This window comes from Empidonax traillii, unplaced genomic scaffold (assembly GCF_003031625.1).
Source record: "Empidonax traillii isolate 1590-97213 ecotype Southwest subspecies unplaced genomic scaffold, ASM303162v1 scaffold419:size1009643, whole genome shotgun sequence".
NCBI lineage: Eukaryota > Metazoa > Chordata > Aves > Passeriformes > Tyrannidae > Empidonax > Empidonax traillii.
In genome coordinates this window covers 466,494-493,606 of record NW_020955612.1, presented here as the reverse complement: position 1 = coordinate 493,606, position 27,113 = coordinate 466,494, and the positions used below count along the sequence as shown (strand labels likewise).

Here is a 27,113-nt window from a genome sequence, read left to right as displayed (position 1 = left end):
CTGGTTTAAGTGACCACAGCTCTGTGTCTCTCAAACTGTGTTCTTTTATATGCTTCAGGTGATTTTGGTCCACTCCCTTAACACCCCCAACCTTTCCCTGAACAAAGGAGCCAGAAGCTCCAGCTCCTCAGTAGGTTTTTCCTGATTAAAAAAGGGCTTTTTTGCAACGGGACAGCTCAAGGGGCCCAATCTCTCAGCTGTTACAAGAAAGCATCCTATTAATTTGAGAGGATCTTCACATGTTCTTTCATACTCAAAAAACCCAAATGTACACAGACCAATAGCTGAGAGCATAAAGTAACGGCAGTGAAATGGAAGTGCTGCAATTCTCTCTTTTTTTTTTTTTTTACACAAAGTACTTACAATAGGAACAGGTACAAGTTTTTGTTTTTAATCTGGTGTGAGGAATTCTTGACATGAGATACTAAAAAAAAAAAAACATCTTAAAAACACGCATTGCAAATCTGTTCTTTGCTAGGTTATACAGCAAGCTGCAGGTTATACACAGATACAAGAAGAATGATTATTTTTCTGGGGTACCAGTACCACAAATAAATAAATTCTCTGGATGCAAAAATAATGATCTTAGTAAACTGAGAAGTAACCTATGTCCTCCTAAAATTTTGTTTGGAAAGGAGATGGTACACACACAGGGCTGACGTTTCATCATTTCCCTCCAGATTTTAAGACTTGCAGAACTTTGACAAAGAGAGAATTTCTGGAAGGAGCCAGGCAAAGAGGTGCTGAGGGATTATTTAACTGATGTCAGTACTACTTGGTACCTCAGCTTTTCTCACTCTCCAGAACTGTTTAGGGAAGGCTCAATTTAAGGGAAAAATGCTTGCTGAAAGGTTCTCTACAAGTCACAGATCTTTCAAGCAATTTTGCCATTTCTAGAAATGGTCCAGAAACAGCTGACATCTATGTTGTGATCAGATGGATCAAGAAAAAAAGCTTGTGCTTACATCACTTTACCATCATTTTCAGCAACTCTGGCTGATGAAGGTGATGTTTTCGCATTCTGTTACCTTGCCAAATGCAACACCAGCTTTATGCACCACCAGAAAAGGCTCCTCACAGCAAAGCCAACAGTGCATCAAGTCAGCTCCACAGGCAGGTGAGTGATTCTGCACTGATGGACATTTACGCCCAGCTCCAGGACACCCAGGCCGAACACGTCACTGAACACAACTTACCAACAACCAGCAAGTTCCTTGCTTACTCTCTGTAGTTTATTTAGAGAAGTCCCAGTTACTTTAGCAGAAACAACCCCACCAGCTGGTGAAATGTCTGCACAGAAAGGACTTTTACGCTGCTCCCTGAGCTCAGCAGCAGCAAGTTCTTCCCTGTTCAGGCACCGCAACATCCATTTTGTGTCTTCCTCCTTTCCCCAGTCCTTTCCGGTAACTCTTATGTGCATCCCTCCAGAGGGAGCTCCTTTTCTGGCCGAACAGGCAGCACAAGATGAGATATTCGGCTCCACAGTCCACTCAGCTTATCTGTGTCCATGCCATTGTAAGAACTAGGAACATCCGAGCTGATGAACTTTGCCTGGAGGAAATCCCGGACTTTCTCCTCCACTTCTTGAAAGGTGAGGCTCTTGCGCAGCGACTGCTCGTCCAGCAGAACTGTCAGCAGAAGGGCCACGTCCTTAAACGCCGCGTTTTCATGGTCACAGTACTTGTAAAAGATCAGGGTGGAGCCCGCAGGCAGCAACTCGAATCGATGCACCACTGCCACCTTCTTGCCTTTGCTGAACCCAGAGCTGAGCTCTTTGTCCACCTCCAGCTTGACGTCGTCACTGTCCAGCAGGGCCTTGTCCACCCCGTTGATCTGGATGGTGGTGGCGTTCTGGGAGAAGGCGAAAGCATCGGCGATCTCGTTACTCAGGCACCTCAGCGCCTTCTCAGCTTCCCGGCCAGCTGTGAACAGCAGGATAGCCGGCTCCAGGTGCAGGTGGGAAGTGTTAAGACGTTTCTCGAGGGACACGCGGGCTCTTGTCCACAGATTGGCGTCCTGACTTTGGTAAGTATTTTTCAGCTCCTTCATCCGGGCCCGAAACATTTGCAGAATTTCAGCATCTCTACTTGAAGTCCCAGATGGAAGACTTGGAATTCCATTCCAGAAGACATAAAGCAATGGGACACTAATTAACAGAACCAGTAACAAAGTCTGGCCCTTGTGAAACCCACTCTGCGATTCACCATCACCTATAGAAAGGGGGAGCAAACAAGAAGAAAACAATGTTTTAAAAGGCGTCAGAAGTCAACAAGTGAGAAGAAAATCAGGAGGAAACAGTAGAATTCAGTGAAATCATCTTATTCTCAAACCACTGGTACAGTAGTTGAAGAGCACAGAGAAGATGTTCTAGCTTAAAGAAAAAAAGCAAACAAACCCACAAAACACAAATTTGAACTTCTTAAACAACTTAGTGAAGCAACAGCATTATAAAAAAAAGAACGTTTTTACACGTTTCTGGATTGACTAAGAAACTGGACGTTCTTCTGAAAAAGTATTTCTTCTTAAAGTTTATCAATACTTCGTTTATTCAATCAAATCCAAACTTAGAGCTTAAAAATGGTCCTGAAGAAGCTCACGATTTCTCCTACAGTTACACTCTGCAGAAAATGCCCTATACAAAACCTGGCAGCACCAGAACGTTTCTGTGTTATTTCTCTTTCCTCAGTCCTATAAGGATAAAAATCGTTCCTGCAGCAATATTTGCATCTCAAACACCGGTGGTCAGCACTATCAGAAAACACTTGTGGTCTCTGGATCACTGAGCTTCTGTACAAAGAGCAAACAGCAAACAGTGCACAGGAAGCTACTTTGATTTGGTTTTGTATTTAAACAGTTAAATTAATCACCATTTCGTGCACTATGAGCTTGATTCTGTTCCCAGAAAAAAATTAGTGACAAAATACACCAATCTTCCCGGAAACAGAAAGAACTGTGTTCCTTGTGCCACCTTTTCATACCCTAACTTTGATCAGGACAGCAAGGCAACAATGGTTAAATAACACCACTACCAGGTCTGCCTCGGCTCTAATCCTGTAAACATTACAGAGGGAAGACCTTAAATTCAGGTGAAAATGTTACTTATTACACAACACTCTTCCTTCCTTCGTGCTGATAACACGTGCCCTAGCAAGCAAGTCATTGTTCTGGCAAGGACGCTCGGTTTAACACCGGTTACCAGGAATTGCAGTAACTGGAAAGGCATGAAAATGGTTAAATGTAACACAAGTCAAAAACAGAAATGAAAGCAGAAGTCTTACTTTTGGCCAAAGGCTGTGACTGCTTCCTTACACTGGACTGATACCGAGATTTACTTCTGCCTGTTGAGAGATTAAGAAAGGAACATGAGAAAAAAAAAAAAAAAAAAAAACACCAAAGACAACAATTATAACCAACTCTCCATCTATTTACCAAATGCCAATTCTCAAACCATCCTGACAATCTTGCATAAAAACCTCAAGTCCCCAAACTACCACAAATCACCCCCAAGGACTTTTAACTCTTGAAAAATTACTCAAATAAAACCAGATTTCAAGCACAAGGTGACAAAACGGCAGAGATTTAACATCCTGTAATTCTCTGCACAAGAGTCCCACGTCCCAGTCAAGTTTCCCGATTTTGCTTAAGAATTTGAGGGATGTGAAAATGAAAACTCAACTAATGGAAACCAACATATTGCAGGATATAAGTAGCAAAACCAAAGCAATCTGTTAAATGCACAGTTTTATCTTCCCCCTCCATGCAGCTTGGGTTGGAGGCCTGCTTCATCAGCAGTCAGTTTCTCGGGATGAATTGTGCTTTTAAAGCAAAATGGAAGCTTTCAACCTCAAAATATACTTTTGGTTTATTTATTTAAATGGGCTCAGACAGCAGTGTACAAGAGGCATTATCCATAAAAGTGTTATGAACAACTTTCCCATGAGGCTGGTATGAATATATACAGTGCAATTATTGGTCAGCATGTTTTCTGCATTTAGTCAGTTAATTAAAAAGACATGAGAATTTCTGGCTCCTTGTGAACAACAGCAACTGGTTCAAAGCTGAGGGCTCTTTAATTATATATAATCAAATCAGGATACTTTCAATGGCACTATTGAGAATAAATTGAACAAAACACACCCCCCAGTAGTTATTTAAAGACACTGAAATAAATTCTGTAGCCTTGTTTATGTATGAATGTAATCGTAGAAGGTGCTAAAAGCAGCTCTGGTTTAAGCTGGAGCTTAACTGGCTTAATGAACTACACTATTCTGTAATTTCAACCCCCTGCCCCAAAAGGGCACAGCCACAGAGCTTCTCACGGGCTAAGCTTGTCTCAGTCTTCTAATAGTTAACAGATCAAAATCACCTCGGTTCTGTAACACTTCACAGTGAAGCCCTGTTTGCAGAGACTAAGTTTCATATTTAGGAGACAGCTCTAACTCATACGCTAAAGGAAAAAGTAAAATGATTTACATTATTTTTCTTCTTTTTTTCAAGTTTCTCCAATAGGACAAAAAAAAAAAACAACAACAAAAAAAAAACCCAACACAACAAAAACAAACCCAGAAACAATAATCCCACAAAACCAACCAAAAGTCTGCACAAGGAGTTAGTCATTAGATGACCAGACTGGATATTGCCAGCAAAGAAAAATGCTGCTGCTTTCCAGGAGTGTATGACAACTAATTCAGCCACCCTTTCTCAAAGAAAGGATAAAAGGTAAGGTGTTGAGTACAAACTAACATTCACTGCCACCAGAAGGTGAAGGTTTTGTTCCCTTTCTCAGCTCATCCCCACAATGCCACTAGTCCATGCTCTGCACTTACAGTTCCGTGAGTCAACTCCATTTCCTAACCCAGACAAAAAGGAAAAAAAAAAAAAAGAAGAATAAGGCATTTTCTGTGGTCAGCAAGTTGAATAACCTCATAGAAGGGCTCTGACTCGGAGTGTGCTGCCTTCTCCAGCTTCCATTTGAATCTGCCTCTTAGGCCCCTTTCCATCTTCCCAGACAGTGTCCCAGGGCACAAGAAAAACCAGAAGCAGAGGAAAGGAAAGGAAAATAATTCTATACTTTTCACTTAATTACAAGGAAAGACTAAGTATCCTTTTTTTTTTTTTTGACTTACTCTGTGGTGTAGAAGTTGAGAAGTGCTCTTGATTTTTCTCAAGGAAGTCAGCCTTTATTTCTGAAACCAAAGCACAAATGGACGAACTGAAGTCACCACATCAGAGGTCAGAATCAGACAGACCAGCCACACAGACTTTTAGCTCTTTCTATGAAATCCACAAAGATTATTATGGCAGGAGTATATGCTGTGCTGCCAAACCGAGCCTGCACCACATGACAGCCTCTGGGACCCCTTTTCATCTCCTCTGTAGACAGAGAAAGCTTAGCAAGGGCTTAATAATTTGGCCTTCACCCTGCTTTTCCCAACATGACACAAAATCATCCTTCTTTTTTTTTTTGTTTTTTTAAGTATTGATGCACTAATAGTACAGTGCAAAGGATGGGAAATCAGCAGCATTAACCGATGGCTAATGCAGGGTACGATATCTGTCACTTCTGAATCCAAAACTGTTCAACAGAAGGGAGATAAAAGAAACAGAGTAAAGCTATTACCTTAACAACCCTCTGATCAAACCTGTGGGGACCCTGGCAAACATGTCCTTGGCTGCCTGAGCCAACTCCTAAAAACCTCCCTCACCCAGTGTATCCACTGGGATGTATTCAAACCACCTGTAGTAACCTTCTGCTCGGCTAAAAATGACCCCTTTTTTTTTTCCTCATTGTATCTCCCCACTGCTTCTGTAAAACATCAAGAACAACCTCTGAGCAATGAGCAAAGTGCTCCCTCACTTGGAAATCCCTTGGTCAGTCAGCTTTCCCCTGCTTAAGTCAAAGGTAAGTCATCTTTTTAGAAAAAGTAGTTTTGGTTTTCTTCGCCTGAGGCAATTAAAGATCCACTCTCACCACAGGTTTTGAAGAAGGTACGATATTACTCATGTATTTGTTTTTCAAAAACCAGACAGCTGTGTATTTATCAAAGCTGAAATCTGCATTTTCTTGAACATGAAGGTTTTACACCCAAGCAGATGACCATCACACCACAATCAATTTTCCTTTGACTCGGGCAGGAGTACACACTGAAAAGTTATTTTTTTGAAAAACCTTTTTCATCCATTCAGGTTTTAGCTCGACAGCTCTCCCTCTTCTAACAGCAGCAATCATTTGTTACATCTTGGAAAAGGCACTGGCAAAACGTGTTACCTCTTGGTTTATAAATGTTTTGTCGCCCTGCTGGTTTCTCGATTTCATTACTGTCATAAACCTTTGCTTTTTCCTTCACTGGAGTCTCTTCAAAGTAAACTGAAGAACCATCTGTCAAGAAGCAAAAAAAAAAAAGAACAAAAAGAGGATTGGTAACATCATAAATCCGAAGGACCAAGACATAGTTTCAGAACATCCCTGATCTAAAGCAATAACTTTTCAATTTGGGACCTCCCAAGAGTTCCTTTCTTACAATGTAACCAAAAGCAAGTAAGACTTGAAAAGCTTACAGTAAATTTGAGTTCACTACAAATATACCTGCCTACATCACCACACTGCTTTTTCAAATTTTTATTTTTAGGAATCCTTGGCTTAAAAACATGAGTGCTAAGAGCCACAAAATGCCCTACATTAAAAGGGATTCAGTGTAAACTAGTAAATACACACCATGGAAATACAGAGTTCCTCCCACGTCTTTGGGCTCACACCTTACAAACAGTTGTGCTGTCTTACGTAGCATTAGGCAAAGAGAAAAAGAGAGAGAAGCAAATACAGAACATAATTCCCCCTTTTATGTACTCCAAGCCATCCTTTAGCTGAGTCTCTTTCATTAACCACAAGGGCACCCCTGCTCCTGATTTAACCCCCTTACGTAGCTGGGAACAACCTAAACCAACACCTTTAGGTTGTTTGCCAAATTACAGTCATTCAGCTGTGAAATCCAACTTAGTTAATGCAGCTAACTTGTATACCCCTATGAGATGGCAGGAGTCACAGAGCAAAGGTCAGGGCTGGGAAGCCAGTCAAAAGCAGAACGCTGGCAAAAGAGATGTGAAAGGATAAACTGCAACCATGCGGTTTCCAGAATTCAAGGGGTTGACAAAAGAAGTTCATGTACAGAACAAAAAGCTGTAGCGCAGTTGTGGAGCAGAGACCATGGTACAACGATCAAGCTGAAGGGCATCAGCAGAGGAAACAGCAAAGAGAAAAATACAATTGATAAAACATTTTCTAACATTCACACTTGGCCCTGTTACTCTTTAAACACGGGGTTTAATGTGTTTCTGCACAGGGCAACGCACAGCTTGCCACCTAGTGTTTAGTAATTTTATTTCAAGAAAGAAAACAGACTTTTTCCTGATGTGTTCTGGCAGCTTTAGCAAGCCAGTGTACGTGAAACACACAAAGGAGAAAAAAAACAAAACCACCAATCCCACCCAAATCACAAAACTGGGAGAAAACGGTATGTTTTCAACTAAGTTGCAGGTGCAGTAGTGAAGTATCTGCACACAGTGACTGGGACACTGTATTTTCAAATCCATCCTAAGAAGCTGGTAAGTAATTGATTTCCCACAAAGCTAAGAATGAAGAGACTCGTAAATACTTGATTTTCAGAAATGCCAAAGAACATACTCATAATATTTCACTATGTACCGAGGCTTTGCAAGAAAATCTAACTACTAGTGCTGACCACAAGACCAGATAGATCTGAGTCTAAAGAGGGCTACTCAATGCAGTCCCTACTTTTTAATTCCTCTCCTCTTCTTTGCATCCAGCAGTACTCTCTGTCTCAAAGTTCTTGTACAAAGGAAAGGTTTATAGACAAACAACTTCATTTCTCTCATGAAGGCAGCTTGTAAACCAGCACCTTCTGTATCAGTGGGTATCACCAACAGCAAGTGAACTCCCCTTTATGAGGTTTAACTTTCCTAGAAATATGTCATTCCAATCCAGACATGCCTGTTCTTTCCTTACAATGCCTAAGCCTCCAACCCAAAGGCTCATTCCTGCCTCCCAGGCAGTTAGTGAGGGTTTTTTCAACCCACCATAAATCTGCTAGCCAGTCACCTGCCAGGAGAGAGTGATCTTCTTATTCTCTCCAATTTATACCACAGCTTCATCAAAGGCATTAGAAATCTGTGAGTTCACAAACTACAGGTTTATAGACCAAAGTATAAAGCCACTATTTTAACACAGTGGAAATTGTTCTCTTAAGTTCAGTGCCGATCTATCCCTGCAGGCCCACAATATTTTCCAGCAGAGATAAGCCTGAGATGCACTTGCTGCCATGTTCCACAACAACGACAGAGAGCATGAACCCCAGTGCCAAAAACACCCAGAGCCTGCCTTTAACTCATATGCCCTATTTCCGTATTTTAAGACAACTTACACACCGATTGCAAGCATGTCTCTTCAGCTCACTGATCTAGAAGCTGCCTGATCCGAGGCAGAGTTTGTAAGTTCTTGAAACTTTGCAGCTCTACAAGCAAGTTGCCTGATCTATATTTAAAATGTCTACGCAGAAGCCAGAAACCAGTTCCTCAAGTTGTGGTTTTGCTACCATTCTGTTCTCAGGGAAACGGGACAATTATGTTCCCATAAAAACCCACCCTGCTTGTCCCTCTGCCTCACAGACTAACCCCTGAACTCTGCAGGAAAAACATAATACCACAACAGGTGGGAGGACTGGGCGGGGGGGACGACTTCTCTGCTTCTACATAAACAACTAGGGTCTCTTACCATGCTTTTACACCTGTTGTGACTATAATCCAATACAGCTGCTAAGAGCTCGGGGAGGCAGGGGTGGGACATCTCCCCCCAGACTCATTTTTAGAGAAATCTAATTTTAAAAAAATCAACAGTCAGCTGCAGCTCCCCTAGAGCAGCCCAGCCACCTTTAAAACACTAAGCCTCTTAGTAGCCTGTCAGCCACCACGTGGGAGCAACAGCTTGCCACAGCTTTATTTCGCAGATAAACCTTTGTACTTTTCCAAAGAAATGCTTCTAACCTTGCTTTTTTCTCCCTCAAGATATGATTTTTCCATGCTTCTGAAGCAGGATATTGGCAGCCCTTCTGAAGTGCAGTGCCACGCACTGGAACTGTAGCAAGAGAATGGGGACAAGAACTCAGTTGGGAATGGAGAACAGTCCCAGACTAGCCCAACTCATCCCCGAGCATTGCCACACACTGATAACACGTGCATGCTCCAAAACAAAAAAGGGAAGGAAGTACAATTTACTCAGAGGTTTCTAATGGAATGACAGACTAAAGCCACGTGACTGCGCACTGCACAGTTAGTAACTCTCTACAGCTTGAGAAAGACACAGATTTCATCAAGTAAAGCACCAAGAAGGTGCCACACAGTGCTAACACAACAGCTTGTCCAGCCCAGTCCAGCAGCAAGAACCACACCATGCTTGGTGCTTCAAAGGAAGGAGAGCCGAGCCCCAATTATGCAGTTCCTCATAAGCACTGGCGCTCCCTCTACAGAGCACAGCCTTTGAGGGATTTATTTCTGCAGCTCAGGATACCTTATTAAAATCCAGACTTTCAAAACCAAGCACCGTTAGTAAAATCAGTTATTCCCCATTGTAACGCTGTGGATAAAACACTGTTCCCAGTGATGCACTAGGAAAAACAACCACCTCAGGGCTTCGGCGTGCTCTGCACCCACCGCTCCTTTTGGGGAGGGCTTTTCCTTCCACCCCTTGTGTACGGGATAGAAGCCACAGCGGGATTTCCCCACGTGTGTGTCAGAGCCACGGTAAAACACAAACCCCAATAAACTCCATTTCCTCAAGTTTTGGGCATCGCAGCCCCTTTTCCAGCGGCGCGGACAGTACCCTCTGGGAGTTAAAGCCTACCTGGCGATCTATACGCTCTTATAGGGGGTCGCGTCAGGGAGTCCGGGGTCCCGAAGTGAAACTCGTCCCCTGAAACGAGAAACGAGTGAGGGGCGCGGCCGCGCAGCTCGGCTGAAGCCCGCTCGAGGCTCGGGCCTGAGCGCCTTCCCAGCGCCCCAGCCGCGTGTTCAGACTCGCCGGGACCCTGCGGGGTTTCCAGCGGGGCAATCCCGTCCCACCGCCCCCCTCCCGTCCCCAGTGCCCCGGCGGGGAACCACAGGGCCGGCCAGCCCGCCCGCCCGCGCCGCTCCGCGCCTCCCGCCGCGCTCTCAACCGCAGGATCCACCGCGCGGCGCTGCGCCCGCCCGCGCCGCTCACCGTCCAGCGCGTCGGGCCGGGCCGCGCCATCCACCTCATCCTGGGGCCCGTCGGGCCGCGCCGCCACCCGGGGGCTCTTCCGCCGCCGCTTCAGCCCGGCCTCGTCCGCCGGGGACTCGCCGGGGCCGTCCGCCGGGACCGCCTCGTCCTCGCCGCCGCCCAACATCCCGCCCGCCGCCGCGCCGCGCCGCCGGCCCCTGCCCCGGCCTCGCCCCCTGCCCCGCGGCCGGCCCCGCCCGGCGCCGGTGTCGCTGCTGCTGCCGCCCTCCCGCGACGGCGGGGGCGGCTCCGCGGGGCTCCCTTCCCGCGGGGCGGGACCGGGACCGGCCCCCTCCGCTTCCGCCCGCGCGCGGAGCGCCCGCCGCGGCGTCACGTGGTACAGCGGCCGGTCCGACATGGCCCGGCAGCGACCGGGACACGCCGGGATCGGGAGCGGCACCGGGATCGGGAGCGGCACCGGCACACACCGGGAGCGGCACCGGCGGGAGGAGCCCCGGGAGCGCCCGGCCCGCGCTGCCGCCCCCCAGTGAAAAAAATGCGGGCCGGCCGCGGCCCCGCGGGGACAGCTCGGGCGGCCTCGCTCCCGCCGCGGGCCGGTCCGTGTGCTGCGGTCGCACCCGAGCGAGCAGCGCGCTGCGGCCTTCCCCGGAGCCCTAAAACCCTGTCACATAAGCACCAGTGGGAACTAAAAAATGCCCAGAGGGGTTCTGAGGGAGTTAAAATCCTCTGGCGCTGGTAACACGCTGCACTAAATATCTGTTGCCCGGTGTGGGGATGGTTATGGTTAATGGGATCCAGAATGTCTCACTAGACATTTCACTTTCCCCTTTTGTTCAGGTGCGTTACTGGTAAATGGGGATTTTACAAATCATGGAATCACAGAATGTGCTGAGTTGGAAGGGACCCACAAGGATCATCGAGTCCAAGTCGTGGCACTGCACAGGGCAACCCCAACAATCCCACCTTGTCCCTGAGAGCATTGTCCAAGCACCTGTTGACCACTGCCCTGGGGAGCCTGTTCCAGTGCTCAAGCATCTGAATGCATTCTTGATTAACCATTTTTACTCAGGGATGTGGTAGAGTTCCTATGACTGGAGGTTTTCAAGATGCAGTTGGACATCATCTCCTCTAGACTCCTTTTCCCATGGAAGTTTGGGCCAGATCATCTTTTGAGCTTCCTTCCCAACCTGAGCTGTCTTATGTTTCTGTGATGTCACTAAGCAAAGAAATAGCAACTTTCTTATTTCACAAACACACATTTTCTGAACCACCACACAGATGCTCACTGGGCCAGTGAGCAGTTCAGGATCAGTCTGGAAATGAGTTGCTAAGTAAACTGGGACCCTTTTACAAATTCACAGAATCCCAGAATTGTTAGGATTGGAAGGAACCTCTGGAGATCATCCAGTCCAACCCCCCTGCCAAAGCGGGGTCACCTGGAACAGGTGACATAGGAATGCATCCAGGTGGATTTGGAATGTCTTCAGAGAGGAAAATTCCACCACCTCCCTGGGCAGCCTGTTCCAGTGCTTTGCCATCCTCAACATAAAGTTCTTCCTCCTACTGAGGTGGACCTTCTTGTGTTTTAGTTTTTACTCCTCATCCTGTTCCCGTGCACCACTGAACAGAGTCTGGCACCATCTGCTTGGAACCTGCCTTTGAGATATTTACCTGCTTTGATGACCTCCCCTCTCAGTCTTTTCTCCTTCAGACTCTTTGCACCTCAGCAGGAAGCTGGGTGAGGGAAGTGCTACTCAGCCTTCCCTTCTCTGACTGTCTTCTCTGTACATTCATTTCAAAATAAAAACTATTTTAATGCTTTACTAACACACCGTAAATGTTCCATATTTACCCGGAAGTGAATATTTGTGAGATGTTATGCGTACTTCCTACTCTACCAGCTGGAAATACTGTCATTCTTTTCAGACTTAAAAGCAGAACACACACATCGAGCAATGTTTTCTAAAGCAAAAATAAAAGAGGATGTAACAAATACCATCTCAGTAGGTTTTGAAGTACAGCTGAGCCATCCATGCAGTTCAGATAAAGTAGGAAAAAGACCAGTCAGCTCATGATTCCTGACCAGAGGAACTCCAACCTAAGTATCACTTTATTTGCAAGTTTCCAAATAAAGTTACCAAAGTATTACCTTGTGTAAATATTTCCATAGCATGTCCTTTGTATTTCACCTACTCACCATTGATTCTTCTACACATTGAGAGAAAATGTTATCCCTATTTAAGTTAAATCCTCCCTCAAACTTGAGTTAGTAAAGACCAGATTTGTAAGGTTGCAATTCTATACCTTTGCTCCCATCCAGTGACTTCGTGTTTTCCTTTTGCTAAAGGCAAAAAGAGAAAAAAAAAATCAATGTAACACAACATCAAGATTCTTTTTTGTAAGTTCTATGATGACTTCATGCCCGATCAGTTAATTTTCCTGCCAAATGGCTTTTTGGGAACCAGGTTCTCAACCCCCAGAGGCTGAAGGGACCCCCTGATTTTGTCACACGTTTGCCACTGTTTTCATGACACTTGTGCTTCTGTGGAAAGGGCAGTCCCTCAGTCCTGACTGCCTCCTGTGATGAGGGGACTGGATGGATGTAAAAACTTTGATTTTTGTGAAGCCCTTGACACCTGCAGCTCCTCCCTGCCATTCCTTGGCTGTTCCTTACTGAAGCAGGATGTGAGGTGGATGCCAGCCAGGAGCAGGGCCCTCTAGGTGACCCTGACCCCTGTGGACCAGCCACACCGATTTTTTTCCTTCCTGCTTTGCCACTCTCCTGGTTTTACAGCCTCTGCTGCACCCAGGGAGGGGTTGGTCACGTCAAGGGAATGTGCAGAATTTGCCCATGCACACCTCACCTTCTCATCACCTTCCTGCTTGATACCTGTGCACATGCTGACACCCCTGAGACACGTGACACATTTTTTTGAGCCCTCTGACACTGCCTCTGTGCCAGAAAGGGTTCTTAAACACAGCACAACAACGCATTTTTTTTCCTGCCCTTTTGAACCCAGACTGTTCTACAAGTACTAGTAAGGGGAGGATTTAGTCAAATTAAAACAAAGTCAAATCAAACACATTAGTCAAATCCTCCCCTTCAGCCCTCTGCTCTCCAGATTGAGGAGTCCCAGCCATTCAGTGCCTGCCATGAAGTGGCTGCTCCTTCCCAGCACCGTTTCAGTTGCCTTACCCTGTGTTTTGTCTCGGTCATTTGCTGCTGGGCTCCTCTGGGGTTGCCTGTGAAAAGGCTGCAAGCTGAGTTCGAGGGGGGTTGCTGTCTCTGTGCTACTGCTCCTTGTGCTGATGCCTTGCTCCTGTCATGCTCCGTGCTGCTGCTTTCCATGATACATGTCCTGGGCAGGGGGAAATAGGGAAAGAGTTAGAACCTACCTGTCCCCTGTGCCAGCACTGCAATTTAAAACATTTTTTGGGGGGGAAACATTGCCAAAATGAGGCTAGAGGCAGATAAACACTCTCAGACCTTCCCCCTGGTTGCAGTCTTTGGACCACACTGAAAAGGGACACTGGGGGGGGGGGGAGGAGGGGGGACTCCCCATCTTTTTCCCTCCAGGCTGATGTTAAAGACCCTCCATTTCACATCCTTCAGCCCCCCAGCACTGGCATAGCGTGACATTTCAAGAGTCTAGGCTTTGCTACCTACGTGTTTGCATCGTTTTTCTTGTGGTACTTTTCATAAATCAACTCTCAAACCGGTTTCCTCCTCCCCTCTCGTTTCCTTGTTTCAATCCGCAGCGCTGTTACCTAACGCAGGAAGCCGCCGCTCATCCAGTGCGCCTGGAGGAAAGGGGCACAACCACAGAGTCGTAGAAATACAGCCAAAAAAAAGGAGAGAGAAATTGTTTCCTGAGCGCTCCCGAGAGCGCCTGTGGGAAGGAAAACTACAGCTCCCATCAGGCTGCCGGGAGCCGGGGAAGGGCAGAGTTCACCGTCACATTTCCAGCGGAGGATTCGGTGGAGGGGGGTGTTGGTGTCCTGGCACCGCCAGTGCCAAAGGGCCTCTGGGAAGGGCGAGCGGAAAAGCCAACTCTGCTTTTCTTCACCGCCCTGACCGGCTCCGAGCCTGCCCGGGTAAGCGTCCGACTCCACAGGACACTTTGTTTCCCTGACTTCCTTCTCCTGCCGGAGCGTCACCAGCGGGAACAGCACAGGGGAGGGAGGGAGGGACGGGAACCGGGCGGCAAGAGCAGCGATTGTACCCCCGAGCCCTCCAAATCGCGTCTCTAAGCGAGAAAACTCCGCTGTAGGGGCAGTGCAGGGGGGGTGAGGTGCCCCCCTGTGCTGGAAGAGCTGCTGAGGAGGCTCCTGGGCTGGGATTTTTGTACCGAAATCCGCGCGAACCGCGGGGAAAGTTCTTCGGGAGTTTCCCGTGCCGCCTGGCTGCGCTTCTGAAAGCCACCGGCTTTCTCGGGTTACACCAGCGAGCCCGGCTCCGTCCTGTCCCAAAAAAGCGCCTTAGCAGAGTGGGAAGGATCTCTGGAAGGGTGCAGGAGAGCCAGGCTGCGGGCTCCGGGCTCGCAACACCCGGGCAGGGCTCTGCTGAGCCCAGGGGGTGTTTGGGCCAGCGGCCGCACCTTCGGCACCGCTGCCTCCTGATCCAACGCGGGACGGTAAGGAGAGCAAGGTCACTGCTCTGTGTGGAGCTGGCTGTGAGATTCCAGGTGCCCTGCCAAACCCCGGGCTCCGGGCCTGCCATCTCGGAGTCCACCCGGTTGAGAAACCGGTGCCTCACCCCACTGGCGCGTCCCGAGACAAACGCGGTTTGCCTTAACTCCTGAACTAATTGTAGCTTGATGGGGAGCAAAATAGCTGACAGGCCTTGGGCTTAAGGTTCGTGGTTATGGGTGACACCCACCCTTTTTCACCTTGGGAATCACGGAGGGAGGAGCCTCCTCCTCCACCGTGAATCACCGCTCCTGTGTTTCTGCTTATCAGGTTTATGGGCGTTTAGTTGGAATTCCCGAGACCAGGACGGGATGGTGTCTGTGAGGGGGCAAGGACTTGGCCAGCCACTCGAACAGCGGGGAAAAACAGCTCCGTGTGACCGGAGGAGAAAGTGAAACGAAACAGAGCAGAAGCCAGAGCTCCAGGGGAAAAAGAAAATGGAAGAGAATCCAAGGGAGGATCTGTCTGGAGGTAAGGGATCCCTATGCTTACTCCAACCACTAGGAAGATTCCTTTGCCAGAAATCTTTAACAGTGACATGGGAAACTGAAGTAAAATAAAAATAAAATAATCCTGTCTTTTGCAGGCCAAGAAAAGCAAGATGCTATATTTTTTTTTTTATAAAGTGAGAGATGAACAAGTTACTTTCAGTTTTAGATTCCCATCTGCAACAGGTATAGACTCTGTGTCCAGGATGGCAGCACAAGGAAGGAAGGCTAAAGATCCAGGCTCGGAGAGCTTTCTGCCATGCACCCCAATGCTTCCCATCTACAGATGCCTAAATAATAAACCAGTTTTCCACCACCTATGGATGAGAAACCTCTGAAGGAGGCAGGGCAAGGAGTAGTTTGTGTCCAGCTTGAATAGCAGGATATCTCCAGGTTGTTCATGTTTCAGTTTCTGCTGTGTAGTTACATTCTCAAGGAGCTTATTTATGACAATATACATACATACCAGTATGTCAGTGATTCCGTGATGCCATCACCAGCTTAGGTCTGTCCTAGGCAGTCAGAAGTGTTCCTGTAATAATCAGCAACAAAGAATGTAAAAATCGTATTCTGACACATGCCAAGTGCACCTTTTTATGTCTTTTCAAATTCGAAGAAAGTTCCTTGCCACTTTCATCAGTCTTTATTCTAATTTTAGCATAGTCACTTCTGTTATTATAATGCTTGATCATTCATAAGCAGTTTTTCACAAATAGCGGCTGAAATTTGAGCTGCACTGTTTGGTTCTTTAAGATCTAGAATGTGTCACAAATGCTCATGTTCAGCCTCAGAATTTCTCTATTGAATTGTGCTCCAATGTTTGCTTTTAATTACATGTTGCCATAGCTCTTAAGGAGAGCTCCAGGACAGGAGCAGAGAAAGAGCACAAGCAGAATTATCATTTACATTCAGACAGATGCTTGAAGTGAATTGGCTTACCTGTACTCAACATCAGCCTTAGAAATTCTTAAAATCCATTGCTATCTGTGAAAACCCCTTACCTGTGGAAGATGTAGTAACATACCCCACCAGTTAGTGAAGGAGTTGCCTGCCCACCCCACCGAGGGCATAGGCTGGGATTGAGTTAAGTTTAACACAGCAGCCTGTACAGTGCTGTGGTTTGGGTTTGTGGGTTTATGGAAGAAGATGCTGATAACACAGCAGTGTTTTGGCTATTACTGGAAACTGCTGGCACAGCATCAAGGCTTTCTCTTCCTCCCCCCACCCTTCCCTTGCCAAGGAAATAACCTGGGGTGGGTCAATTGGGCAGGGACCCAAGGTGGGCAGAAGATTGTTGAGTACAGTGTAGCATCATGCTCAGCAGCAAAAACTGGGGCACAGGAAGAAAGGGAGAAAGGGGGATGGCTTCTTCCAAGGTGGCCATTGCTGGGAGACTTATCTTGGCATCATTGTAGGAGGTGGTGAGTGCTTGCCTTTCAATCTGTCCTGATTCCTCACCCTTCCCTTCACTCATTCAGCTGTTTGGATCTCAACCCATGAGTTGTCATTTCTGGTCATTTCTGGTCATTTCTGGTCACTACTCCCTCCCCCGTCTCACTGGGGGCAGATGTTTCTGCAGTGCCAGAACTGGGAGTTTTAAGTTTGGTGGTAAAGCACTGGGCATTCCTGACTCCTGTGTGGCTGACTGGGCTTGTGAACTCTGATCCCAACAGCTGGGCCAGCCCAAGGTGAGGTGGGAAGCACAGCAGAGCATCCTGTGCACCAAGAGCCCACCCAGGAAACACTGCAGCAGCAAATGACAGGCACGTCTCAGACTTCCTGCAAACCAGAGGAGGACTCTTCAGTGCATGAACCAACTGCTGGTGGAGAAGAGACAACACTGCTGGGTTTAGCTGGCCCCACACTGGAGGAGAAGGCTCCCCTGGAAACTCAAGTATTGCTGGAAGAACCTGGGAAGACAAAAGATGGTGTCTCAGAAAGATGCCAGGAAGAAAAGGACTTGGATGAAGGTGAGTCTCTCTCCACCCCTGTGTACAGCATTTCCAAAATGCTGATAACCTGAGCCTTTGCTTAGAGGAGGCAGAGCGGGGAAAAAAGAGTTGTTGGTTCTTGGGCTGAAAGAAACTAAGTGTAGGTCCGCAAATTTTATTCCCCACAGCTGGGCTGGCCCGTGGTAAAATGGACAGCAAAGGAGACAGCCCTGTCCACCAGGAAACACGGGAGAACCAGGAGACAACCAGTCACTGTGAAAGCTCGTGCAAAGCAGAGGAAGATGCTTCATCAGCAAGCAAGTCAGTGAGCTCTGACAGTGAAGTGACACATCTGGATGTAACTGCCACAGAAGGTGTCACCAAGGGCCTCTTGGCAGAGAGCACCACCAGTGCCCCTCTCCCAGTGCAGGAGCCAGAGGAGCACACAGAGCGAGAAACACGGGAGATGGGATCCCAAGGCACGTTAAGGAAAAGACAGGGGACCAAAGGTGAGCTGGGGGCTGCACACTGCTGCTCTTCTTTGTGCACAGGCCTGCACTTCCATGGGCATCAGAGCCGTGGTATGGTGAGATCCCTACTGCCCATTGTCAGTTTTCCAGAGTGAAGCAGGAAAGAAGCTGTAAGAAATTAACTGGCTTCTCTCTTTCTCTCTCACTCCCCTTTTTCTTTCTTTGAAAGGCATGAAACCACACTGCACTCTGCATGGTCTTTCTCCTTGCCCAGCCCCAAAAACAAAGAACCAAGACTGAGAGCAGTATTAACCCAAAGCAGTATTCACTTCTAACTCTTCCCTCAGCTGGGAGCTCCTGGCAGCATTTGCCTTTCTTACTGCAGCTCACTTTACCTGTTCCCTCAACAGTGAGTGTCACATTTCTTTCTCTTACTGCAGGGCACACAGCCCCAAACCCAGAGTCTCAGTCCTGCCTGCAGACTGTCACCACCCAAAATGCAGACCAGGAGAAGCCCAAAAAGTCCCTCATGCTGAAAGGTGAGGAAAAGAAGCTTCCCTTGCATGTTACTCACCGACCAGAAGGCACTGATCTACCAGGAACAAGTAATGAAGCACATTTAATTCTTCTCTCTTGGGGCCTTTCAAAGCCTTTTCTGAGGGTTTGAGGGAAAAACCATCCCCTTAAATACAGGCCCAGTTTCAGCAGCTTTCCCTCCATCTCTCCAGCCTCAAAAGAAGGCACACATCATGTTCAAGAGTGCTGGAATGTTCTGGGAGGTCTGGGGCTCCTACACTGATGGTCCACCAGTCCTGCTCTGTTTCATGGGGTTCTAAGCTGGAATTGTGATCCTCATTGCACCACACATGTCTCCTGTTAAAAAGGGACATTGCTTTGGCATGGAGAGGGACACAAGCTGTTGTCTGGACCTTGCTGTCCTCTGTTTTCTGGGCAGAACCACGATGGCTTTTTTTCACACTTCAAGGTTCAGAGGAGGGTGGTGGTCACAGCACTTCAGCTGGGTCAGGCACCCCCACATGTGGTGTTCTGAATGGCCACAAACCTTAAAGAAAACGGGGAGGGGGAAGGAGAAGGAAGCTTGTGGCCAGCTGCAACTTCCTCAGGAAATTTTGCACGAAGCTGTAGCCTTGATTCCATCCCTGAAGCTGCAGCCCCCTCGCCTGGTGTGTCAGAGCACGGGTTTCACAACAGCCCCTTCACCACTCCTGGCCAATCTGATCCACTTCCCCAGAGCAGGGGGGCAGGTCTTAGAGGGGAAAAGGAAAATAGCTACTTTCCAGCATGTCACTGCAGGTCACTTGTGACTGACTTCTGTTCCCCATCCCGTGTCTCTTCCCTCTTGAACAGGGCTCGGCATCATGGGCCTCATACTGCTCGGCTTCTGCATATTCTGCTTCGGCAACCCCACCTCCAGTTCCCAGCAAGCCCTCCAGAGCGCCACGGAGGCATTCCTGTTCCAGTTCAACCAGCTGGAGAAGAGGTTTCCGGGGCAGAGCTCTCACCTGTGGAATCGCGGGCGCACGGTCCTGAAGAAGCACCTGAACTCATCCCACCCCACTCAGCCGGCCATCATCATCCTGACGGCCGCCCGCGCGGGCGAGCGGACCTTGCGATGCCTGAGCACCCACGTGGCCAACTCCTACGCGGCTGCCCTGCGTGCCAGCACGGTGCAGATCGATGGCAGGAACAAATCTGGGCTCCACAGTGACCGGGCCAAGAAGGAGGTGGACTCGGAGCTGAGCTCAGCGTTCCAGGCCGGGGGCCGTGCCGCGGTGATTCATCGCTTCGAGCTGCTGCCGGCAGGGGCCACCCTCATCTTCTACAAGTACTGTGACCACGAGAGCGCGGCCTTCAAGGACGTGGCCCTGCTGCTGACCGTGCTGCTGGAGGAGGAGGTGCTGGAGACCCACATCAGCCTCCCACGGCTGGAAGAGAGGGTCCACGACTTCCTCTGGGACAAGTTCGTCACCACCAGGACCCCCAGCTCCTACGACCGCATGGACTCCGACAAGCTGAGTGGGCTGTGGAGCCGCATCGCCCACCTGGTCCTACCCATCCACCCGGAGCAGAGCATTGAGAAGGGGGGCTGCCATGCCCACGCCAAACCCTAGCCACAGAGGCAGCCAGAGCCCTGGGGAGGGTTGGGAAGATGGCCTTGGCTGGCTCTGGTGCAGGCAAAGGCACAACCAGTGTTACTTCTCTTCACTGTTTCTCGTATCATCCTGGGAAGAGTTTGACAGGTACAAGTTGATCCAGGTCGTTCGGGCAGCTGATGCTTGGAGGTGATAGATCACACACTTCCTTCTGGCAGGTGGGAAGAGTGAGAATTTTAGACTGCTAGTTGCACAGGGGAACATCAGTGTGTGGAGAGGCAGGAGGGAAAAACAGGACTTTGCAGGTAGTGTTTCTGTCAGGAAATACACGATTAATGTACACAACAACGGACAGAAAGATACTGCAATTCAGTAGCTCTTTCATCTCTCTTTGCCCATGAGCTTGCCAATGTCATATGCATCAGTCACACAATATACTTATCCAGAAGGTTCCTCTCTCTTTGCAGAGAGCTGCTGGAACACAGACAGGTCAAATTCCCCAAAGCCCAACATTTTGAAGGCATGCTTCAAAAAGAAAACCAGTTTGTTCATCGAGGGTTTGACCAGTCAGCCCCAGCAGAGTCCCACTCGCACACTCTGACTGACACCTAACAAAGCCCAGATCCTAAATATAGGATGTTCAAACCATTCAGAGATTCCCTAAACCACAAGATCAACCACAAGAAATGTCAGGTTTTCAGCACTTAAGACACAGCATTAACAGAGGGCATCCCATATGCCAGAGAACAAGCTCCAAAACCAGAGAGCAGTGAAACATTTTGCTGTTGCTGGGATAGTGTGAAGCCTCAAGGGATTACACAGGTAAAAGAATAAGAAATACAGTGCAACTTAATGCTACCTCTTTTTTAAAACAATTCCACTCAATCCCTTTGCCACACAAAGTTTGTGACTTTTTCCTTGGGCTGGCGCATCAGCTTGGGTCCTACAGGACAGATTGCTCTTCACCCGGATCTCTGATCTGTGTGCAGGGTGGGAGCCTCTCCCAGCCTCTCCCCAGGGGACTTTTCCTAATGAATGTAGATGTTAACCTTGATATTTCAAACCATGTAACGTAGCACACCAAGTCCTTGCCCTCCAGGGTTACATTTGCCTCCCTGCCAGGCAGATGGAGCTCTGGAATACAGTAAAGCAACTAGCAGAGCTGGTAAAGAGAAAATCTCTGCCATTAACACTACAAATCCTTAACAAAGCAGGTTGCTTTCTTACTGTGCCTCCTCTCCTGCATCCTAGGAAGAGAAGTCCAAGTCCTAGAGACACTGTGGGGCAGAGCAGCCAGCTCAGGGAACACCTGGGGGATAGGTGCTGGTTACAGCATTTATTATAACCCAACAGGCAGCTCCGGCGTCAGCCCCATGTGCCTGTGGAGGAGGAGCAGCTGTAGCAGCTCATGGCTCATTTCCAGAGTGCAGCACAGACTGAGGCCTTGCAGAGCTGGGTCTGTATCTGAACAGGAACAAATCGAGGACACGATGGTGTTTCTCTGAAGCTGCACCTCGGAGTGCACCTCACAGCAACTGGACCCCGGCCTTGGATGGGTCTCCTGCCAACAGTGCCTTGCTGATCTGCCCCACCAGTGGCTGGGCTGAGGCACAGCCCTGCACCCTAAAACCACAGCCTGTCTCTTCTTTCCCTCCCGCCGCGTGCCTTGACCTGTCTCAGGAGATTTGTTGCCATTAACGTGGAGGAGGGGACAAAAGAAAGGAAGAGGGAGGGTTATTTGTTCGTGCTCTGAGCAAAGAACAGACTTTTTGGTTGGTTGGAGACATGAAGACAAGGCCATGGGGGTTTGAACCATGACAAACACTGGGCTAGATGTGAGAGTTCCCTGCTGGAGCCCAACACGAGCTGGGCAGCCCAGGGCATGGTTCTGTACAACATACAGGTTGCTTCCTCCCCTTCCTCCTTTCTATTGCTATACACTACTTTGGTAACAGAAAACACAGTATCCTGCTCTGCACGGTTCAGTGTGGGTGTTGATGTAAGAACCAGCAGAGCATTAATCATGGTCTGCCGATATTTTGGTGGAAATCTCTATTTTAACGTTATCTCGCTCCCAGTTTCACATAATTGTGTTTGCAATGCCTTGCCAAGGGATGCAAAGGCAACTCCACCCTGCCTGGGCACCTCACTGCGTCACCCACCTGAGCTCTTCCAATACAGAAATATTTTTATGGCCTTTGAAAGACAGAATATCTTCTTGCTTCTTAAACAGGACTTCTATTTAAAAATAAATGATGAGATTGTGAAAGAAACCAGACTGGAGTCTTACCTTATTCTGTTCTTCTTTTCCTAGCTATTTTCATTAGGCAAAAGAGATCATCACATTGGACAAAGTTCTATTTAGGTCAGGGCTGTAGTTGTGCAAACGAAGTGAATATTTGCTTTTCCTGGAAAAAACTCCAAATAACATTTTTCTCAGTTGTTTGAGACAAATATTTACAGCTTTTCCAACTAAGCCATAATTAAAAACAAACCCCCAAAGACTTGCTGAATTCAACCCAGGCTGAAACACAGGGGGGGGAGGGGGGGGTTTGCATAATACTCAGTGCTAATAATGAAACTGAAATCCACCAACAACTGAAATGTTTTAGAAATACAGAAAGCAAACATTTCTCATTTTAACAGATCGATTCCACTTGGTGTCCCACAATCTCAGCACACACTAAGTTTTACTTTTGTGGTGAAATACTTTGCCCAGCTCTGGCCTAAACAGAGAGAAGGCTGAGGGGAGAAGGGGGAAGCAAAAAAAGAGGATTTTCCCTGTTATTCTGGATATTCTTCAGTCCCTGTCCAGGCCTTGACAACCTAAATAGTCATCATATTGGCATCTGCTTTCACATAGATGTTTATGTGATCAGTTGCCAGAGGCAAACATCACTCATCTCTTGTCTGATGCCAGAGGACAAGATTTGGTCCTAGCCCAAAGATTCAGATGAAAATCCGGTGTCACCACTGGATGCCACCAGGGCTGGTCCTGCGGTCCCTTCAGGGGGGAGAACAGGATGCCCAGCAAGGTTTCCACCACGCCCTGTGCTCCAGCACAGCTTCCCTGGGGCACAGGCACAGCATCTGCAGAGCCCCCAGCAGGGGAGATCAGCAGGTGACACAGAGATGTCACAGCCGAGAGCAGATAAACCCACGGCAGCTCCGGAGGAACTAAAGTTCCCCCTTCCCATCAGTTCTCTGATGGCTGTGACAGGTCAGCACAAGGCCAGGATGGAGCAGGACATGGTCCAGCTCTGCAGCATCACAGGTAATTATTCCTCCCAGGCACCAATCTATCACCCCACAGCTCATAACGTCTCTGGGAGCATCTACCCCTGCTCACACACACACCTCACCCAAGCACAGCAAGGCCATGGGTTGGGCTGGGGCTCATCAGTTGCCTGCTTTTATGTCAATGCTAAAACAAAATTCCTTTTCACGTCCTTATGTACCAAAAAAGAGAAATTTTTTAAAAATTCTTTTTTTTTTTTTTTACTTGTCCAATTAAACAATTGCATCATCCCCCCCACCCAATTCTCCCCTTTTTTTAGTCCCAGTTCTGCAGGGAAGGATATACTGCCACAAGGTGCTCCACAACCTTAAAAACCACCTTGAAAATAACACAGTAGCTCAACTGAGGGGCAAAACCAGTTTAGAAGGCCAGTCTGGACTGCTCGACCACAAAACTAGGGCTGATTATCCGTGTAACTGTGCTGCTGCCCTGCGAGGTGACACTACCTTGCCGCCCCCAACCCTGTCCCAGTGACAGGCACATCGTGCCACATCTCTTCTTACCCCTTGGCACCAGCACGGACTGAAGCTGGCAGAAGGCAGGATGCAGAGAGAAGGAACGAACCCAGCTCAGCCACGTCTCTCCTGTTGAGCTTAATTTAACCCCTGCGAGCTCGTCTGCAGCTCAACCCTCCTGCAGCTCCGTGCACAGGCTCCGCTGCCACAGGGCTGCTCCCTCGGGGGTCACTCTGGGGCCAACAAAACCTCCATTGCAAGAGAGGTTTGCAGATACCAAGAGCTTAAATCTGTTTTCATCTCCCACCTTCGACTCTGCAGGGGGAGCCGCCGCACAATGAACCGCACAAAGGATCTTGGCTTCATCCTGTGGGATGAGGATCTGAGAGCCTGCGATGAAAAGGCTCGAAGAATTCAGCTCGCAAGTGCGTTCCCCACACAGGGAGGGGGGGAAAGTCGTGGCAGGCATCCCGCTGGGCTCTCCCCGCTGTGGCTGGACGGTGCAGTGAGGCTCAGGCTGAGGAGAGGCTCTGCGGATCCCTCACGAGGGCACTCGAGAGCTGAGGATCCTCTCCTCTCCAGAGGCAACACACTTTGATTCCTCCCCTGACTGTGTTTGGAAGCTTTTCTTGAGAAACGGCTGGCTGATGGATTCAATGAAACAAGAGGCTGAAATAATCTCAGGCAACTTCCAGGAGGCAGGGAATGACTAGGAATCGGTCCCCTGCAAGCAGCCCACATGTCTGAAGGTGGCTGGCACCGACAGAGAAAAACACTGGCTGTTGAGAGACTCTTGGGATGAAACCACGTGGCTCTGCTCTTGGGTGCTCTGCTCAACCTCGTGAATCCTTTATGCGTTGCCTGGTGGTGACACAGACCTGCTTCCTGTTAACAAGGCACATGAAACTGGGAAGCAACTGGGGAAAAGCCCCTTGTAGTGGTAGGGCTGAATGCAAAACCACAAAGGGCTGCCAAGCTCACATGTAATATTGTCCCACATCAGAACAAGCTGGCCCAGTTAGAAAGTGGCAGCTTTACTTTATGGTCTGAATAAAGACAGGGGGGAAAAAAAAACGAAACGAATTGGGAGAGGTGGATTGGAAATGATTACGAGACTGGAATTAAGTTGTGGTGGTTTTGTTAGCAAGGTTTAAAATAATTAATCCATAACACTATCAAACCCTCCCATACACTGCTTAGGGTGGGAAGTGTCTCAGGACTACAAGGGAACATTCATCTCCCATGCCCTTCATCCCACATTGACTGTGAGTATTCAGAACCTCCACTGCACCTCGAGAAATAACAGCGCTATTTAAATTCAGGATGTGAAATGAGAAGCAGCATTTTTTACTGTCTTGTTGCCTTCCACACTGCTCTTGTATCAATCCTTGTGAGCACAAGAGGCTCAGGAGTGAGGAAAGGGGATGAAAGCAGGACTAGTAAGAAGGGTCAGGAGAGAGGAGGCACAGAGGGGCCTGAAGAGGAGAACATCACAGGCCACCTGGATTTGCCCTGTCACGCTCCCTTAGAGCATCCCATGCAGATCTCTCTCCCCAAAACACCTCTGTACTGAGCTGCACCCTGTAGCTTGCTTCTGCCTGCCAGGGCTCCTGCTCTGACACTGCTTTTGGGAGGGGCTGAAGAAGATCAGAGGCACTGAAACTCGCCCAGCTGGAGCCAGCCAGTCCCCCTTTTCTTCTTAGGCATAGCCTCTCCCCCACCTCCGTGTCTCTCCTCGGCTTTGCTTATCTGCGGGGCAGGAACTGCCTCCAGAGGAACATTACACAGGGCTGCAGGAAAGCCAGGAATTGACTCTGAAGCTTTTTGCCCCTCCCTGCCTTTGTAGAAGGCAGCTCATGGTGCAACCATGTGTTTTGTCAGCGCTCTTCACCCTCATTTTCTCTGCCCGGGTCAGAAGTGGATCAACCCCTCCTCCCCTGACCCCTGGCTGCCAGCAAACAGCTTTGATCAGGAGTCCCCGGCCCGTCCCCCCTGCTGACACTCCATCATTCCTCTCCCCTCCCTCCACCTTGAGGCTGAAACCCTTGCAGTGCAGAGTGCTGGAATCACCTCCCCACACTAATTACAGCACATCTGGCAGGCAGAAACCGCTGCTCCCCAGCTGCCCGCCCCAGGCTGGGGACACCTGATGCCATTTCTGCACAGCCTGTGTCCACGGATCAGAGCAGCCAGCTCCCGGGATGGCAGAGGGGTGCCAGCGTGGAGACTGGCAGCACCTGGCCAGGAGCTGCCTCACGATCACAACCACAGCAAGGGGTGATGCAGAAAGGGGCAGGGAAAGTACCAGAAAGCAAATTCATTCATCTCAAGTTGCAGGCAGCGTGATTCTCCCCCTGTACTCTGCTCTGGTGAGATTCCACCTGGAGTTCTATGCTCATTGCTGAGGCCCCCAACATAGCAGAAGGACATGAACCTGCTGGAGTGAGTCCAGAGGAGGCCACAGAGATGCTTCTAAGGGCTGGAGCACCTTTGCTCTGGAGACAGGCTGAGAGTTGGGGTTGCTCAGCCTGGAGAAGGCTCCAGGAAGACCTCAGAGCCCCTTCCAGTGCCCAAAGAGGCTGCAAGAGTCCTGGGGAGGGACTCTGGACAAGGAGGAATTGCTTCCCACTGACAGAGGGCAGGGTTAGATTGGATATTAGGAAGAAAATCTTCCCTGTGAGGGTGAGGAGGCCCTGGCACAGGGTTGCCCACAGAAGCTGTGGCTGCCCCATCCTTGGAAGTGTTCAAGGCCAGGTTGGATGAGGCTTGGAGCAACCTGGGATAGTGGAAGGTGTCCCTGCCTATGGCAGAGGTTGGAATGAGATGAGCTTTAAGGTTCCTTCCAAACCAAACTGTTCCATAATTCACCCACCACCCCAATCAAGAGCAGCTCGCTGTGTCCCGGGGGATACTGCACTCTGTGGAACACAGGCTGCTCCAGCCCGGACAGAGGGATGCCTTGAGAAGCAGACCTCGCCCAAAGAGGGCAGGAAGGAAGAATCGGGTGGCAAACGAGGTTTTGCGCGGGGGGAAAGGAGCGGAGGGCTCCGCTCGGGGGGGAGGGAGGGTGGGTGGCTCCGCAGAGACCTCTCGGTGCCGGGCCCGCAGGAAGGAGAGCGGGAGCCCTGGGAGCTCGGGGAGCGGCGGCAGCAGCAGCAGCAGAAGCAGCAGCAGCAGGGCGGTGCGAGGGGCAGGCGGGGCGCGGCGGGGCCCGAGGAGCGCCCGGCCCCCCGTCCCATCCCCATCCCTCCATCCGCATCCCTCCCTCCCTCCCTCCCTCCCCCGCCGAGCGGCCGCGCCGCGGGTCGCCGCCCGCCACCCGGCAGGTTGTAAAGTCATTAACTCCCCCAGCCATGCCGGGCCGCGCTCCCCGGGCCCCGCCGCGCCCGCCGCCGCCG

The 27,113-nt window shown here is 49.2% G+C and overlaps 2 protein-coding genes across 3 annotated transcripts; one reads left to right on the top strand and one right to left on the bottom strand.

Annotated features, from left to right (window-relative positions):
* Positions 1 to 333: 333 nt before the first annotated feature.
* TOR1AIP1 (torsin 1A interacting protein 1) lies at positions 334 to 10,667 on the bottom strand. Its single transcript, XM_027894184.1, has 6 exons — positions 10,271 to 10,667; positions 9,914 to 9,982; positions 6,269 to 6,379; positions 5,127 to 5,186; positions 3,279 to 3,338; positions 334 to 2,210 (listed from the first exon to the last, which is right to left on the bottom strand). The coding sequence occupies exons 1-6, from the start codon at positions 10,665 to 10,667 to the stop codon at positions 1,411 to 1,413; spliced, it is 1,497 nt and encodes a 498-aa protein (XP_027749985.1). The 3' UTR covers positions 334 to 1,410.
* A 3,516-nt stretch (positions 10,668 to 14,183) lies between these two features.
* Positions 14,184 to 22,238, top strand: TOR1AIP2 (torsin 1A interacting protein 2). 2 transcript variants are annotated; one of them, XM_027894181.1, is made up of 6 exons: positions 14,184 to 14,365; positions 15,230 to 15,430; positions 17,121 to 17,417; positions 17,567 to 17,887; positions 18,289 to 18,453; positions 19,217 to 22,238. In XM_027894181.1, the coding sequence occupies exons 2-6, from the start codon at positions 15,397 to 15,399 to the stop codon at positions 19,978 to 19,980; spliced, it is 1,581 nt and encodes a 526-aa protein (XP_027749982.1). In that variant the 5' UTR covers positions 14,184 to 14,365; positions 15,230 to 15,396; the 3' UTR covers positions 19,981 to 22,238. The 2 variants fall into 2 exon arrangements, with proteins under 2 accessions (XP_027749982.1, XP_027749983.1); XM_027894182.1 differs by having other exon boundaries at positions 14,187 to 14,365; positions 18,289 to 18,387.
* The last annotated feature ends 4,875 nt before the right edge of the window (positions 22,239 to 27,113 follow it).

Coding starts and splice junctions, on each gene's coding strand:
- TOR1AIP2 (XM_027894181.1), top strand. CDS start 15,397: ATGGAAGAGAATCCAAGGGAGGATCTGTCTGGAG. Junction 15,431..17,120: donor AAGGGAGGATCTGTCTGGAG/GTAAGGGATCCC, acceptor TGATCCCAACAG/CTGGGCCAGCCCAAGGTGAG. Junction 17,418..17,566: donor AGAAAAGGACTTGGATGAAG/GTGAGTCTCTCT, acceptor TATTCCCCACAG/CTGGGCTGGCCCGTGGTAAA.
- TOR1AIP1 (XM_027894184.1), bottom strand. CDS start 10,667: ATGTCGGACCGGCCGCTGTACCACGTGACGCCGCGGCGGGCGCTCCGC. Junction 9,983..10,270: donor CCGGCCCGACGCGCTGGACG/GTGAGCGGCGCG, acceptor TTCTCGTTTCAG/GGGACGAGTTTCACTTCGGG. Junction 2,211..3,278: donor GTCACAGCCTTTGGCCAAAA/GTAAGACTTCTG, acceptor CCCTTTCTATAG/GTGATGGTGAATCGCAGAGT.